This window comes from Mercurialis annua, linkage group LG5, assembly GCF_937616625.2.
Source record: "Mercurialis annua linkage group LG5, ddMerAnnu1.2, whole genome shotgun sequence".
Lineage (NCBI taxonomy): Eukaryota > Viridiplantae > Streptophyta > Magnoliopsida > Malpighiales > Euphorbiaceae > Mercurialis > Mercurialis annua.
The window spans coordinates 53,165,338-53,180,897 of NC_065574.1; the positions used below are offsets into that span (position 1 = coordinate 53,165,338).

Consider the following 15,560-nt stretch of genomic DNA (forward strand, 5'->3'; position numbering starts at 1 on the left):
TTTTTGGAGAGCGAAGAGCGCTTGGGAGGAATTGAATTTACAGTTTAACAAAATAATGTTGAGCTCTTGTATCATTTGTACGATAATTCTTTAATAGCTCTTACAGTATTACATTTTATGAATTTATTATTTTTATTTTTATTTTCCAAGTGTTTTAACTTTTTTAAAAATATATTAAATTAAACTATGAATTTATTATTTTAATCATTTTTATTTTTCTCTTGATAGGAGGTTATAAAACCGTCATTTTTCAATCTCATTTTGGTAATTAAATTAGAGCATTTCCAATAATGATCTCTATTATAAAGAGCATTTTAAATAAATAAAAAAGTATTTTTAATTATAGAGCGTAAAAATTTAAATCCTATCCAATAGACTCTAAATTTATTTTATTTTAATTTTACTGACTTTTCTTGTTTTTTCTATTTGTTTTTTCACTTTCCCTTTTTAATACTATCGACTAAAATATTTAACCTCCATTCACATTTATTACGACATATATAAATCAAGTTTTATGATCATGAAAGTCTTTTTTGCTGTCTTGATTTGATTATCTAGAAAATTTAATTTTTATTGAACTGCTATTTGTATTCAAAGTCTCTTAAAGCTTTCCAAAATGTGAGTGCTAATTGGATCTTAATATCCAATTATTTCATTTTTTTGTTATTTGATTATCTGCAGCGATGGTTTCTTAAAACTGAACCCGTGAGTTTTTAGCATTGAAAATTAGTTTAAAATCTATTTGGAGAAACAAGCAAAAACAATTTCCAGAGATGAATTAAATTTTTGCCTTTATTTTCATTAATCAACATAAATTGATAATTTTTTGAAACGCACCTAAGATACACTTTTAATATATTTAAAATACACTTAAGATACACCTACAAAACACATGAGATACATTTAAAGGAATTAAAATCAAATAAGGATCTAAAGGAATTAAAGTATAAACAACAATCTATCTTTCTTTACTAATTATATACCAAAAGTGAAACTTTATAGTTAACTTTTGGTTTACTTAAAATTTATTTTAGGTCAAAATAAATAAATCTCATAATATAATCAATTTTAATAGAGGGACTTCAAATTGATTATAAATTTGCAGCATATATAATTTTAAATATAAATATAATCTAAATAAATTTTAAATCGACCATTTTAAAATTGGTAAGTTGATACCTATTGAACTAAAAAAAACTTTTATTGTAAATATATTTATGAGTAGAGCAAATATTACAATTTAATGTAAATTAAAATAATAGAATAGTTGTAGATACCTATTTTTCGGACAAATAAAAAGTGATAAGGAACTGAAGCGTCCCATTATGATTTCCAGAGAAATCTGTCCGGGTGATGAGCTTTCGATTTGCTTGCTGGAATTTAAGCAGGCGTAGTTTGTGCATAATTGCGAACTTGGAGGGTTAAAACACAGTTAGGCGTAAATAGCCCATGTAAATCAAAGAAATTATAATCTAAGTCTAGAAATTTGACTAATTCAATATTTTAGAAGTTTATCGACAAATTTACAAGTTTGACGGACTGAAATTGACCATAACCAAACTTGTAGGGCCCAAAGAACCTTTTTAACATTTTCGGGCACCAAAATACACTTTTAGAACTCTTTTACTTTAGCTAGCAAGTCCAAATCCTAATTAATTTAATAGTGTTTCTAGCTAATTCTAATACCTAAAGGCCTATCACTTCACACAGTTTCACCCTAAAAGATTCTAGAATATTCTAGAAGATTCTAGAAAATCCTAGCTAGGTCATTTCCATTCCTCTATAAATACTAATGTTAGTCGGCTGAGTCAGAGGTCGGACCAGAAAGGTAAAACCCAGATAGTAAAATTTGAATTCCCCCTTAGAAACCCTAGGCCGAATTTTTCAACACACACCACACACAATCGCACTTGAATCCACTCTAGAAAAACACCAAAGATCGCTTTGATTCTCCAATAACGCAAGCCTGCACAGACTCGAAGCTGTATTCCGCATCAATTTTACCAGTAAACGAGTCAAGGACTTAGACCGGTAATTCTGAGGACCCTCTATATCTGTTTCTTTGATTTGCTTATGCCATGATTCAATTAGGATGTATGTTTAGCTTGTTTGTTAATTTATGCCATAAAAATTGCCATGCCAGACTTAATTTTTTGATTGTCAAATTGCCATGAAACTCGATGATACACATATTAATTATCTGTAATTAATTGTGATTATTCTCAAATCCATAAAACTAATCGATTTAAAGTCCTTAAAATACATGTTTCTAGGTGTTTTTAACTTTTTTGCCATGGAAAAGCCTTAAAAATAGTTGTTGCCCTGAAATTTTTTTGTTTAAATGAGCTCTAAACACGCTGAAATTGCTATTTTTAGATTTCTTGTTCGATATTATGTGGTTTTGACTATATTTGCATGACAAATGGACTTGAAACGAGTGAGAACGAAGCAAAACAAAATCGCAGAACTATTGTCAAAAATTCCCCGGCACCGCCACATCATCCTGCCGACGCCGAAAGCTTAAGCTGGCGCCGTGTTCTTCTTTCATCAGCTTCCAGGATTCGCTCCCAGATCTTCCTGACTTCGATCTGATCTTCACAACGCGTTTCTGGGCCATCCGGACTCCGAGTCAAGCCCAGTTTGAATTCATACGTAGCTAATCCGATATACTTTAATATTCTGTATTATAACGGGCCAAACACGATGTAAAACGGACCCAGAAGTCTAAATATGTAATATAGTGTATAAATCGGACCCGCGAGCCCGATGCCCAGCAAACCAGCATCTTCTAGAGCGGATTTCAGGCTAATTCCAACTCGGAATCGACTCCGAATTGAATCACCAGACCGGATCACAACTCTCGTGATCTGACCGAGAGCCCATTCTAACCAGACTGATGGTCAAAACCCGCGTGAGTGCCAGGCAATCAAAGTCAATGAGGTTTAAAAGTATTTCTAATCTTATATGTATATCAAACTGCCCCTGAGCATGCCAGCACTATTTATTACTTTCCAAAAGCATTCCAAATCAAATAATAACCGGTTAAAGGACTAATCACCTACAATTGACCCATTAATGCAATTTCAGCTCATCACTTAGACATCGTAGGACTAATACAAAAATGTAGTAACGGTTGTATAGGTTTTTCAAGATCATCTAATAAAATCAATCAAATCACTCTTATACATTTGGTTTTAGGTTTTGTGCATGTAATCAATTCAGGCCAGCCAGACTTATGCTATTTTCTAGAATCTTCTAAGGTTAGATGTATGTTTAGGAGTACTTGTTATTTGCCTCAAATGCGAGTTTAGATCGAGTCATATGCGGGTCAAACCTGTTTACACGCTTTCATCCTTATTTATTTACAGCTTTCATATCATGTGAACTGCATATACTGTAGAGATGAGATATAAAACGAATATGTCCATTAAATAAAGCCGGTAACAGATAAGCCAAGAACAAGAGTCTCGGGGAGGTCCTCGAACCCTAATCTTTGTCCGATGCACGATGGCGACTCCATTTTTCAAACTATTTCCAAATCGAGAAGTCAGCCATAAGCCTTGGGCGAGCGGCCCCCGAACCCCGCTCCGCTCACAATAGTCAATATATTTTTTAAATATAACTTTTATCACACACACAAATTATATATTAAGCTAAAATTATTCCTCAATCTACAAATCTAAAAAGAGAAATAAATAAGGAAAATGCTTTATAACCCACCTTTTTAACCCAACTCTTTTAATCCAACTCTTTTAATCCACCTTACGTGGCAAGTTTTCATTCGTCTTATTCTCATCCAAAAGTGTATATCACAAAAAATAAAATTTAATCGATCCACTCTTTAATTGCCACGTCAGGCGGTACAAAAAGGTGGGTTAAAAATGTTGGGTTATATGACATTACTCGATAAATAATAATGTTGGTCTTGAAAATGAATCCAATATAAAAGAAACGGACCCACGTTAATTAAGTCATACCAATTTTTAATTGGTTTGTCACACTTTTAGTCAAAGCTCTTCAGATACCGAACAAGCTCTCTCTCTCCTAGTCATTAATCACAACCGCTCTCCCAATCATCAATCTCAATTGCTCTCCCATTATCAATGGTTACTCAAACGTTCACAGTGAATGCCCAACTTAAGGATCATCAACGCAAACTTAAAGAGCTTGAAACTTTAGTCGAGAACTATCGTGCAACTGGAGGTGCAAATGTGATTGTTGTTTAGGTTCCGACACCTCCAGCACTAACACCGGGGATTTGAATGAACTGCAAGTTGTTGTGCCATCAAAACCGCTGACAAATGAAATGGATATGGAGGCCTTTGCTAACAAGCTTAGAAAGATCGGAGAGATCGTAGGTGGAACAGGGAAGTTGGTCGACCAGGTGGCTAAAGTACTAAGCCTTATGGCATATTTTACCGAAGATTAGTTTTACCCTTGATTCAAATTACCACTCAAAACCACTATTTTTTTATGTAAACCCCAATTTTTCTTGTAAAAACCTCATTAGCTGCTTATTAGTGTTGCGGTAGATACTATGCAATTTTCAATATGTAATTACGCTTTACTGTTGATATAAAACGGGGTGTACTTGTTGTTCTGCTTTATTTCTTTGCCTTTTTCAATTGAAACATCACAAATCGGATTAGTTCAGTCTATTTGCAATTGTTGGGTTTAATGTGTACTCACTATTCTGCTTAAATATCCTTTTAATGTTGTTCCTTGATTGTTATTATTTTATTTCATTTGTGCGAGATTTTCATATTTGCTTTTTTTAATCTTTATGTAACCTGTTGTAACTTGAGACAATGCATTAGGTTTAATGCTACTTTATGTGTGTTGGAGGTTTACATTCCTGTTTGCTGCCCTTGGGCATTATATTGATGATGTAATTTTGCATAACAAAAACTAAATTTTTTGACACGTGTGCCTCTAAGGATTTAAAAAATCCAAATTTTGCCCCTAAAAATATTAATCCCAATTTTATACCTGGACCCATAAAATTAGGAGGCGTTCCGCAATACCCTATTGCTGAATGCAGGCGTCCCGCAATACCCTATTGCTGAATGCAGGCGTCCCGCAATAGGATATTGTTTGCAGAACGCCTTAATGCCCTATTGCGGAATGCCCTTGTCATTCCCTGCCAATGCCATCATATGGCAGGGAATAAATGCTCATTAAATGAGCATTTATTCTCTGTCATATGATGGCTGGGGATCTTACCCAACGATTGGGCAACCAATCATTATCATTGGGTAAGATTAAAAAAAATTAATTAAAAACATATTAAAACTAAAAAGTTAATTAGAAATATATTAATAAGAAATATTCAATTAATTACTGTAATATTTAGTTTTAAAATATTATTAATAAAAAATATTTTTTATCAATTTTAATTTTAATATTCCTTGTTAATTTCAAATAAAATGAAATAAAAAGTTATTAATGCCGGTTACGCAGAGCATGCAGAATGGTGGGGCCGGGTTTGAACAAATGGTTTGAGTTGGGTTAGAGTTTTTTTTATCAAATATTAGTTTGGGGTTATTTTGGATTTTAATTTTTAAATGTATTTTGATGACATGTCAGCTGATGTGGGGCCTTTAATATTTTTTAAGAATGTCAGTTGACCAAAAAAGACGGCGCCGGGAGTATTTTTGTCCTCAGAAGGGTTTAGCGAGCGCCGCCACAAAAATTAAGGAGTTTACTGATCGTTTTTTAAACATCTGGGAGTTTATTATACAGTACCCAAAAAGTCAGGGACCGTGGCGGATTATTAGCCGATCAGTAATTTATAAAAAATGTGGATTCAATTTTTTTTCATACATTCACATTCCTCAATTATCAAAAAGTATAAATTCAAAATGGAGCAGAAAAAGCAATAAAAAAGGGTGTTGCTATTCGCCGCCCGCTTTTACTTAACACCGCACAGACGAAAGACATTTCTGCCCTTCTAGCAAAATTTCAAAAAAAAAATTCTCTCAACTCATTCGAACAACTACGTAAAAAGTCGAGTAAAATGGCAGATAACGAGTATAATTCGTCAGGAAACGAATATCGACGTTCGGAAACAAGTTTTTCCGGCTTTTCCGAGGTAAACAATAGTTTTTTTAAATTTTTATTTAAAATTTTTGAAGGGGGACGATTGGTTTTCACGTCCTCTCCAGAGGAGGGGACGCCGGAGTTCGGCGTCCTCTCCGGAGGAGAGGACATGAAAACCAACGTCCCCTCCAGAGGAGGGGACGCCAATTTTCGGCGTCCCCTCTTCTCGAGAGGATGTTCGGCGTCCTCTCTAGAAGAGGGGACGCCGAAAACCAACGTCCCCTCTAGAGGAGGGGACGCCAATTTTCGGCGTCCCCTCTTCTAGAGAGGACGCCCCCTCTTCTAGAGAGGACGTTCGGCGTCCTCTCTAGAAGAGGGGACGCCGAAAATTGGCGTCCCCTCTAGAACGCCGGCGTCCACTCTTCTGGAGAGGACGCCGGCGTCCCCCGGTCGCGGCCGGAAATTAATTTTTTTTAAAAAAAAAAAACATTAAAATGATTTTTTTAATAATTACAGTGATTTTTTATTGCATATTATTACGACTTTGTATTACATATTATTACGATTTGTTAAACGTAAGTATTTATGTTTTGCAGGTTCATTTAGAAGATTATGGCGATTTTCATCTCGTTCGGAATCCGACATTTTCGTAAAATATGAATTTGAATAGAGTTGAATGAGTTGAGAGGATTTATGTTTTTTGTTTATGAGTTTGTTTTCTATTCAAAAAGTGAAAAGGGCAAAAATGTAGTGTGGCTGTGCGGTGCTAAGTAAAAAGGGGCGGTGTTTAGCAATCCATTAAAAAAAACACATCCAAGCCAATGCTGCAAAGGATAGTCATCAATGCTAAAAAAAGGTATGATATAAATGAACACATTTCAGCATTAACCACACCGTTCATGGGAAAAGGACATAAATCAGTTCTGTGAATTTGCCCATTTCTCTTGAAGTAAACATGTCAAACCCTAACTTTTCTCACTTCCCTCCATCTTTTCTTTGTCAACATTTCGCATAAAATAGTCACATATTGAAGCAACTACCTGTCTACAGCAGAAAGAGGAAGAAGTAAGAGAGAGAGAGACCAAGTGTGCTTTACAATTACAGTGTGAACTGCAGCAAAAATAAAACTACAACTCTTTACTGTACATATCGATCGAATCGGAACTCGGAACTGCCTCTTAAAGAGGTAACATGTTTCCCATTTACAACAAGACCTTTTTTCCCCTGTTGGATTATGCCAGGTAATTGTATATCTGAGGGTTACTCTTGTCCCGCTCTAAGTACTCCCGGTCGATTAGGCTCTCTATTCTTTTCTTCAAATCTGCTGGCTTGATCGGAAACTTGAGCTGTTTATCATCAGAAACATGTTTCATCAACGTTAGTTCAGAAACCAAATCGAGCTACTCGGGCTTGAACTTGAAATTAACTTGATTAGTATTGAGTCAAGTTCGAGCTTGAGCTACCCGAGTTAATTACCGATTTGAGAGTATCAAAATGCTCGGCTAGATAAGCTTGTAATAGTTAATTTAATTTTTTATCCTTTATCAAAATGCTCGGCTAGATAAGCTCGAGCTTGGAAGTGTTTCGACTCAACTCGATTACACCCCTAGTTCAATCTAGTAAAGCATTGTTTTCTAATACATTAGCATGTTCCCAAATTACAGTAGATGTCTTCTCAAAAAAAAAAATTACAGTAGATGTCGGAATATAAATAAAGTGAAATTGCATGAGGGATTTAATATCCTTGGATTTGTGTATTTGACTCGAACTAAATTATTTGATATTTGACTAAAGGGGAATGGATTAAACATGATCCAACCATTTCTAAACAAATGGTAGTTTGTCCTGTAAACCTAGGAATCTATGTAATTTGCATATCATATAGATCCTGTTCAGACACTTTAGATTTGAGACAAATAAAGTGGAAAAAACACTTGCCTGTTGGAAGAGTTCGGTAATCAAAAGTGTGTGGCTTAGGACTTTCCTCGTCTTCATTATTCGAACAATAGCAGCATCGACCTGCGGTGTTAAGCAAAATTACATAAGAGTTACCAGGCTGATTTCTAGTATCTCGAAAAACCTGAAGACGCAATATATATTTTCGGAAAGAAAACCTGGTATTGACGATCCTGAAAAACTCTCTCGGTAGTGCTTGTGTTCTCTTCCACCGTTTCTTTCATCTGAATTGCATTGACCTGCATCATCAAATGAGCACCAAGGTTAAGTTCCATTCATATGACTGATAAGGCAATGTATGCAGATGCAGGTATACCTAGGAGGGTGCATCGAGGTGCCCGAATCAAATCAGATTAACCGTAACCGAATTTCTCAAATTGATCATAACCGTAACCAAATATTATATAACCGAACCAAAAAGAAAACACAACACACTCTTTAATATTATGTATTAATAAAAAATGGTGTTAATTTGTAATTACATACTAACTAATAGTTAACCACAAACTTTATTCTGATAATGTGAATGATAAAGTTTGTTCTTCACATTATTCACAATACAATACACAAACAAAAACAAAAACTCTTTTCTCTTCCCAAACACAAAAAAAAAACTAATTAGGCTTATATCTAAATAACTTATTTTATAAATTCCAATCGTAATTTATTTATGTAAGAATAATTAATTTATAAATAAATTTCGATATATATTATTTTTTTTATTTTTTCATATTTGTAAATATATTTCTATATTTACACGTTTTTGTTTTTGTTTTCTATATTTTGAAAAAAGCCGTTTTGCGGTATCTGTATCTATATTGGTCTGTTTCTGTTTCTGTTTCCATGCAACAAAGCAGTATGTATATATATAATTCAGCCAATTTAGTTAATTTGAAAATTCCAAATACCGAAAACCCAGCCTAGCCAAATTAACCAAAATATTCAAAATTAGTAACCATAACCGAACCGAATTAACCAAAAATCAAATCAAATTAAAATTTCAGTTAGGTTCGGGTCAGTTAATTCGGTTATACTCGAATACTGTATAACCCTAGAATGCCAAGTAACATAATGATCAAGTGATACAAGACGTTAAAGCTTAAAGTGAGTGAAGCATTTCACTTCTACATCACTTGCATCAATAATATGTTTATATAAGGTAAATGTAATACCATCTAGATGCCACTATTCCTATCAAAATAACAAACAGATTTACCTTTATCCTGTAAAGCGGTGCAGTAAATCCCTCATTGAACGCAAAGGAATCATCATCCTCAACATCCCTTCCTTTTGGCATCTGTCCAATTTATACAAACTATGATAAGAAACCGGGAACAAAATGAAAACTATAAAAATATTACCGGGATGAGAGATGAGAACTTAAATGCACAAATGATTGCAATGAAGAAGACCACCACCCACCTTTTGAAGGACACGAACTTTTCCGCATGCAAGAGACTGAAGAGTTCGTTTCAGTTCCTTATCCTCTATGCCAGTGGCATCCTTGATATCTTGAAAGCTAAGCTTTTGTGCATCATTAAACAACATCAAAACGACAGTCTGGAGCACAATACACACAAAACCACCAAACTATCAAATCATGCTCGCTAGTTAAGGTGAGATAGAAAAACAAAGGAACTAAGTGTTGAAACACCACCCAAAAAGCAATGCGTACAGGACTGTAAAACTAACCTGAAATAGAGAAACTGCCAGCTCCTTTTTACCTTTTGGAAATTCAGCTTTCAACACGCAGTGACCCAATGAATTTTGCCACATTAAGCGTCTTCCACTGTACTTGCTCAAGTAGAATTCTTTAAAAATATCCTGTTGCATGCAGGGAACTTAAGCATCAGAGAACACCGGACACTTAAAGATCAGTGACTTTTAAAGATGAACAACTACCAGGTAACTTGTGCACAACCTGATATACATTCAGCTCATGAGGAAGCCTTACATCCATGGGTGGATACGTGGGCCAGTACCTGGACCAGGAAAGAATAAATAAATTATTTGTTGGGACCATTTATTGGGAAGAGCTATAACACTAACTTCCAGTGTAGAACCAAACCTACCCTGTTGTTAGGACATGCACACTCAACTCAATACCCGACGGAAGTTTTGTCCTCGCCTGGGATGATTGTTTGAAGGACTCATTTATCTCTTTTGACAATTCAATATCCTGCAAAAATATTATCCATAAGATTCATATCTCCATCAGTATGAGTTTGTCCTTGTGTGTATGTGTGTTTAAGAGATATATATATATATATGTATATATATATATATATATATATATATATATATATAGAGAGAGAGAGAGAGAGAGAGAGAGAGAGGTTGATTTAAGAGAGGCTTCAAACAACACGGAGAATTAAAGTCCCGTTACATATCTAAGATTTGAAAGAGGATTTGATTATTTAATACATTTGTTTCTGTTAACAAAATCTTGTAGCTGTAATTCAAAATTAACTTTTTATGTGCTTCTTTCCTATGAAAACAGTCCACTTGTAATTCAAGTACACACTAGTAAGTTCTCAATGATACTATACTGCTTCAAATAGATTATTTGCAATGTAATGGGCTATTGCTCATATTTGGTAATAAGCAGTAACACAGTGGAATAGACCTACACGACTGCAGATTACAGTAATAGTAGCAAAACTTTCAGAAACACCAGCAGTTGCAATTATTTTCATTAAGTCAACCTACAATCCTCAGCACCAAAATTGTGTATCTCATGCAGACGCAGTAATTATCCATATGCAGAGCCAATACTTTTAAATTGTGTAATTAAACACAAAATATGAGTCAGCAAATTACTTTCCTATTTAATTTTCTATTTTTAAATGCGGGCTCAGGAACGCAGGGTATGAATGAGACCAGAACAAATGGAAATTCTGCATAAAGCATGTATTATAGAACAAGAATGTAACTAGTGAAATATGCACAGCAGGGCCATAAGTGGCACTGAAGAATGTAACTAGTGAAATATGCATAGCAGGGTCAAAAGTGGCAGTGATGACTTTGGAGAGAGTCGGCAATAAGTAGCCCCCCATTGCTTTACAATGAGCCTGTTTCTCTGCTGGGCACTTGTGCCTCACCATATAACAACGATTCACCCTCCAAGAGGGCAATGATAGATATATGAAATTTAAATTGGTCTAGCAACAAACTAACAGTTTGGAATAATAGCTAAAGAGATACAGGTACAGAAAAATTACTTCTGATCAAAAAATGTGACACGCACCTTAAACATTCCTTCAAGTTTGTTGGTGAATTGGCTCCCACATTCTGTCTTTAACTGCAGTAGCAATGCGAACATGTTAACATAATTAATAGGGTAAAAAATAATCAGGTATCTAACCGCAAAGGGAAATGTTTCTATACTTAACCTTTGATATCATAGATTTCTCTGCATCAATTGAAGCACTTTTTCCTAACAGTAGCCTTTTAGCAAGATCCTTTTTGTAAAATGCTTCAAACACATCTTTACCCTTCACGAGAAGTAAAAAGTTATGCATATCTTAGCAGCATGAATTTGTTTCAACACAACAGCAAAAATAGCAGAAATAGAAAAATATCAAACATGTTAGTGAAATTTTCAATCTCAAACAAATTATTTACCTGAATAAACCTAAACAAAACCAAAACTTTATCAAGCGTGCCCTCCAACTCCTCTTCAGAAGTACCCTTATTTCCAGCACGAAGTTTCTCATCGAGAAACTTTGCTATTAGCTCTGCTGGTCGGTTCTGTTAACAGGAGACAAACAAAATTGTTAGACAGGGAAGTTCATATAATAGCAAACTAAGATTTTTCATTTTCAATATTATCTAGCAAATATTTAGTTCTTTCTACAAAGATGTAGTGAGGTTCAACTCTAGCTCTATATTGAATGATACAAACACCAATAAATACTCTGCTGGATTCTCAAACATCTCCTCAAAATAGTATCTAAGCTTAACTAAGATTTTTCATTCTTGGTATTTAATTAGCATGTACTTATTTCTTTCCACAAAGAGGATGACGAGGTTCAACTCTAGCTCTATATCAAGAACTACCCTGTTGGGTGCTCAGACTTCTCCTGCAAGAAGATAATGATATGACTAAAGAATTTCATTTTTGGGTGTTACCAAAAGAGAAAACAGGGTTACATGCGTATTAACTAGGTAGCACAGACACTTCATTCAATTAGCATTTCCCATTTGAAACTTGGCGCTTTGGACACAGAATTTCATTTTTGACATAGGAAACCTTCAAATAACACTGTATCTCCATGTCTATGTTTAAGTGTCCTGTTTTCCCGTGTGCGTGTTAGCTAGCATGTTAATAAGAGTAAATTCCTTACTGTAACCTTCATTTATAACTTTCACCACTCTAGTCCCAAGAAGGCATTTATATTACAGATTCCACAAATCCGTTCACGATTTACCTAAACTTGCAAAGCCATAATTACCCAATAATGAAGCTAAAAGCCTAAAAGTTAGAGAACACTAACCTGACGCATATTAATTAGATGCTCAAATGCATCCTTTATGGTGTTGGAAAATGCTTCATTCTTAGAAAAGCTTTCTTCCCATATTGTGTCAAGGGAAGCCTTAAACTGTAACAAGGAAAAAACCATGTCTTTGTCTTTTTCTTCATCCATGACAGTTGCTTGCCCGCTTCGTCGAATGTATGAGCTAAGGGCCTGCCTTAATGATTCCAGCGCATTGACCCTTGAGAACAATGAGTACATCCTCTTAAGGTCCTCAATTCGATGGCCGTCCATTAGCATCATAAACCCCTGGGTCAATAAAAAGATTAACACTCATCTAAAGCTATGCAAGTTAGATCCTAAACTCCAAGTAAGGTAACAAACAAATAACTAAAAATTATATTAACCTTATCCAGAATCGCAGATATATGGCGTTCTAAGAGCTGCCTTTCTGCAGTTGCTATTAGTGGCTTTCTAGTACTTGCATCAAGGTAAAGCAAGCATCTTTCTTGCTCTTCATGCAACCTTATCTACAAGAGTATGAAACCATGATTTTTCAAGAAGATGCACATAATACTGATATAAGAACGAAAAAGGCTAGATGGATAACATATGGAAAATACACTGCAGTTACAATCGCTTGTGACATCAAAAGAGAAGTAAAATTGTACCTCCACATGCTTCAAGTAATCTGGAACATCTGATTGCTGCATATATTTCATGCCTTCGGCAGCATAAAATTCTGAGGTGCACTCCAGGAAAGCTCTTTCAAAGCTTTCTGCATAAATTCCTAAAGCAGTAAACATCTTCAAAAGATGGTTAAGGAGAGTTCTATCAACTGCTTCACCTAATCTGCCACAGCAAAAACAGATACACACATCTGTTAGTCCCAAGATGCAAGTTAACTATATTATGTAAGAAACTCAATATATCTAGTCGTGTCATTTTTCTCTACAATATCCCCAAAAGTTCCAATGCCCCAGATGAATACAAGCCTTCTCTTTAAAGCAATGCATAATGTAAGATGAAAATTTAAAGAAGGAATAGATGGATTTACTACGCGCAAAGCCACTTGCATCATAGGCTCAGGGGAATATCACATATTCACATGTACATTCTCCTCCTTGCATTTAAAAGAATTTTAACTTACGCCTATGGGTCGGAATGAACCAACATTAGTACTGTCATTTGCAACCATTCGAATAAATTGATAGAAAAAGCAACAAAAAAGAGCTGTAAATGAGTAAAGGCAAGTAAATCACTAGAACTACTTGATTCATTCACATATAAGGAGAAGTGCCTAAGACCCATTAAACCAGTTGTCTAATTTGCTCACTAAAAAAGAATAGCAGCCTAAAGCCAACTGTCGTGTCAGACACTTGTATTGAAGCTATTTTTGCCGCAATCATACAATTGAAAAAGCTTAGCTCCTGCATTGCATACATAAAACAATTTAACCAGATAAACAAAGATTCCCAACACCTTCCAGAATTTTTTTAATTAATAAAAAGAGGTACAAAACTTATTATAGCGAAAAAAGAAAATAAATGCTTGACTATCTTTTCAAGTTTTACATGTACCTTTCCCTTTCAATCATCCGTAAGAGGCCTGTGACAGTTTTGTGCTCCACTTCAGGTGACAAAGAAAGATGTTTACGGAAAAGCTGCAAGCCCATGTCCCATAATGAACGCACATTTGGGGTTTGTTTCACATATGTTCTATCCAGATATAGGGCTATACCACGAATCATCAGCATCTGATCACAAAGATCTTGCCAACATCTCTCAACAAGTGATAAGAAAACCACCAAATCTGGACTTTGACCAACTAAAGACTGTAAGGCCGCAGAAATATGTGCTTCACATTCTCTCTCAATTCTCTGATAGAGATTTCCCCCCATCTTGTGCAGACAAAGATCATTGACGGCCTAACGGAAAACACTCCCATGTTAGTTAATTGTTTGCCATAACAGTACGTATAATGCAGAGGAACCAACCTGATAAAGCTTCTCCAAGTCGCAAGAATCTGGTTGTTTCAAGAATATAGCTTTAATAGCTGATTGCAGCTTCGCCCATGTATCCTCCTCGAAATTTGTAGGCAGCGTTGGTTTAGCTTTATAAAGCAAATTTAAATTTTAAAAACAGAAGTTTCTTAGATTAACTGCATGCCAGCACATTTACACACCACAAATTCAGACTCCAAAATAACGATAGGGACTATAGGAGAAAGATGATACCGGAAAACAATCGACTAGTTAGCACGGACACTCATTCAATCAATGTGTCTTGTTCCGGAAATGTTTCGGAAACACTTTCGGACACGAAACTTTCAATTTTGACATAGGAAACCTTAAAATAACACCATTTTGCCGTGTACGTGTCCAAGTAAATAAATTGAAATTAAAGCAGTCACTAGAAAAGCCTTAGCTAAACTAGAGTGAATCATTGCAAACCCTAGCTGAGTGAGAGAGAGCGCGCCATTTACAATAGCAGATCTTAAATGGCAGCAATATTTAATTAAGCTCTACACAGTTAATTAACAGCTCAATCTAATAAAAATTAAATCAATAATTACATTAAGAAATGATGAGCAATCGAATAACACAAAATAAAATTGAAAATAAAATTATACCTTTAAGAAGCTTAATGACGAGCTTCTTAGTAGGTTGAGGAAGAGTAGCCTTTTTGCGAGACAGATTAGCGGCGGCGCGGTGGTCGTCGTGTCTAGGATCTTCATCGAGATTCATGGACGAGGGGTCAAAAACGACGTCGTTTTCAGTGGATGATGGAGAATTATTATAATTATTATTATTGGTGAAGTGATGAATACCATTTTTGTTAGAGGAAGGTGAGTCGAGAGGAGAGCAAGCGGATAGGGCTTGTGACTTAGCTTTCTTCATTGGAGCAAGCGAATAAATATTGGCTGCGGCGGAGGTGGCGCTGCTGCTGGTGGCGGAGCTGCTGGTGGCGGTCGCAGAGCGTTTGGTGGGGAGAGACATTAACGAACAAAAAAAATTAAAAATTAAAAAAAAAAGTGATCTCTTTTGTTAAGAAGGCATTTCGTAAAAATAAAAAAATGAATAAAGAGAAA

The 15,560-nt window shown here is 35.2% G+C and overlaps 1 protein-coding gene across 2 annotated transcripts; it reads right to left on the reverse strand.

The window, feature by feature from the left end:
- Window positions 1–6,898: 6,898 nt before the first annotated feature.
- LOC126681046 (cullin-4) lies at window positions 6,899–15,560 on the reverse strand. 2 transcript variants are annotated; one of them, XM_050376416.2, is made up of 18 exons: window positions 15,300–15,559; window positions 15,102–15,200; window positions 14,467–14,582; window positions 14,051–14,397; window positions 13,142–13,322; window positions 12,878–13,000; window positions 12,492–12,779; window positions 11,620–11,745; window positions 11,388–11,489; window positions 11,243–11,296; window positions 10,068–10,174; window positions 9,917–9,977; window positions 9,688–9,819; window positions 9,418–9,555; window positions 9,212–9,292; window positions 8,154–8,234; window positions 7,978–8,058; window positions 6,899–7,385 (listed from the first exon to the last, which is right to left on the reverse strand). In XM_050376416.2, the coding sequence occupies exons 1-18, from the start codon at window positions 15,466–15,468 to the stop codon at window positions 7,272–7,274; spliced, it is 2,400 nt and encodes a 799-aa protein (XP_050232373.1). In that variant the 5' UTR covers window positions 15,469–15,559; the 3' UTR covers window positions 6,899–7,271. The 2 variants fall into 2 exon arrangements, with proteins under 2 accessions (XP_050232373.1, XP_050232372.1); XM_050376415.2 differs by having other exon boundaries at window positions 15,102–15,560.

What these genes read in the sequence shown, in the direction of transcription:
- LOC126681046 (XM_050376415.2), bottom strand. Translation starts at nt 15,468, where the DNA reads ATGTCTCTCCCCACCAAACGCTCTGCGACCGCCACCAGCAGCTCCGCC. An exon ending in AGAAATCTATGATATCAAAG is followed by an intron (nt 11,297 to 11,387) that starts GTTAAGTATAGA and finishes TTGCTACTGCAG; the next exon opens with TTAAAGACAGAATGTGGGAG. An exon ending in CACCGCTTTACAGGATAAAG is followed by an intron (nt 8,235 to 9,211) that starts GTAAATCTGTTT and finishes TTGATGATGCAG; the next exon opens with GTCAATGCAATTCAGATGAA.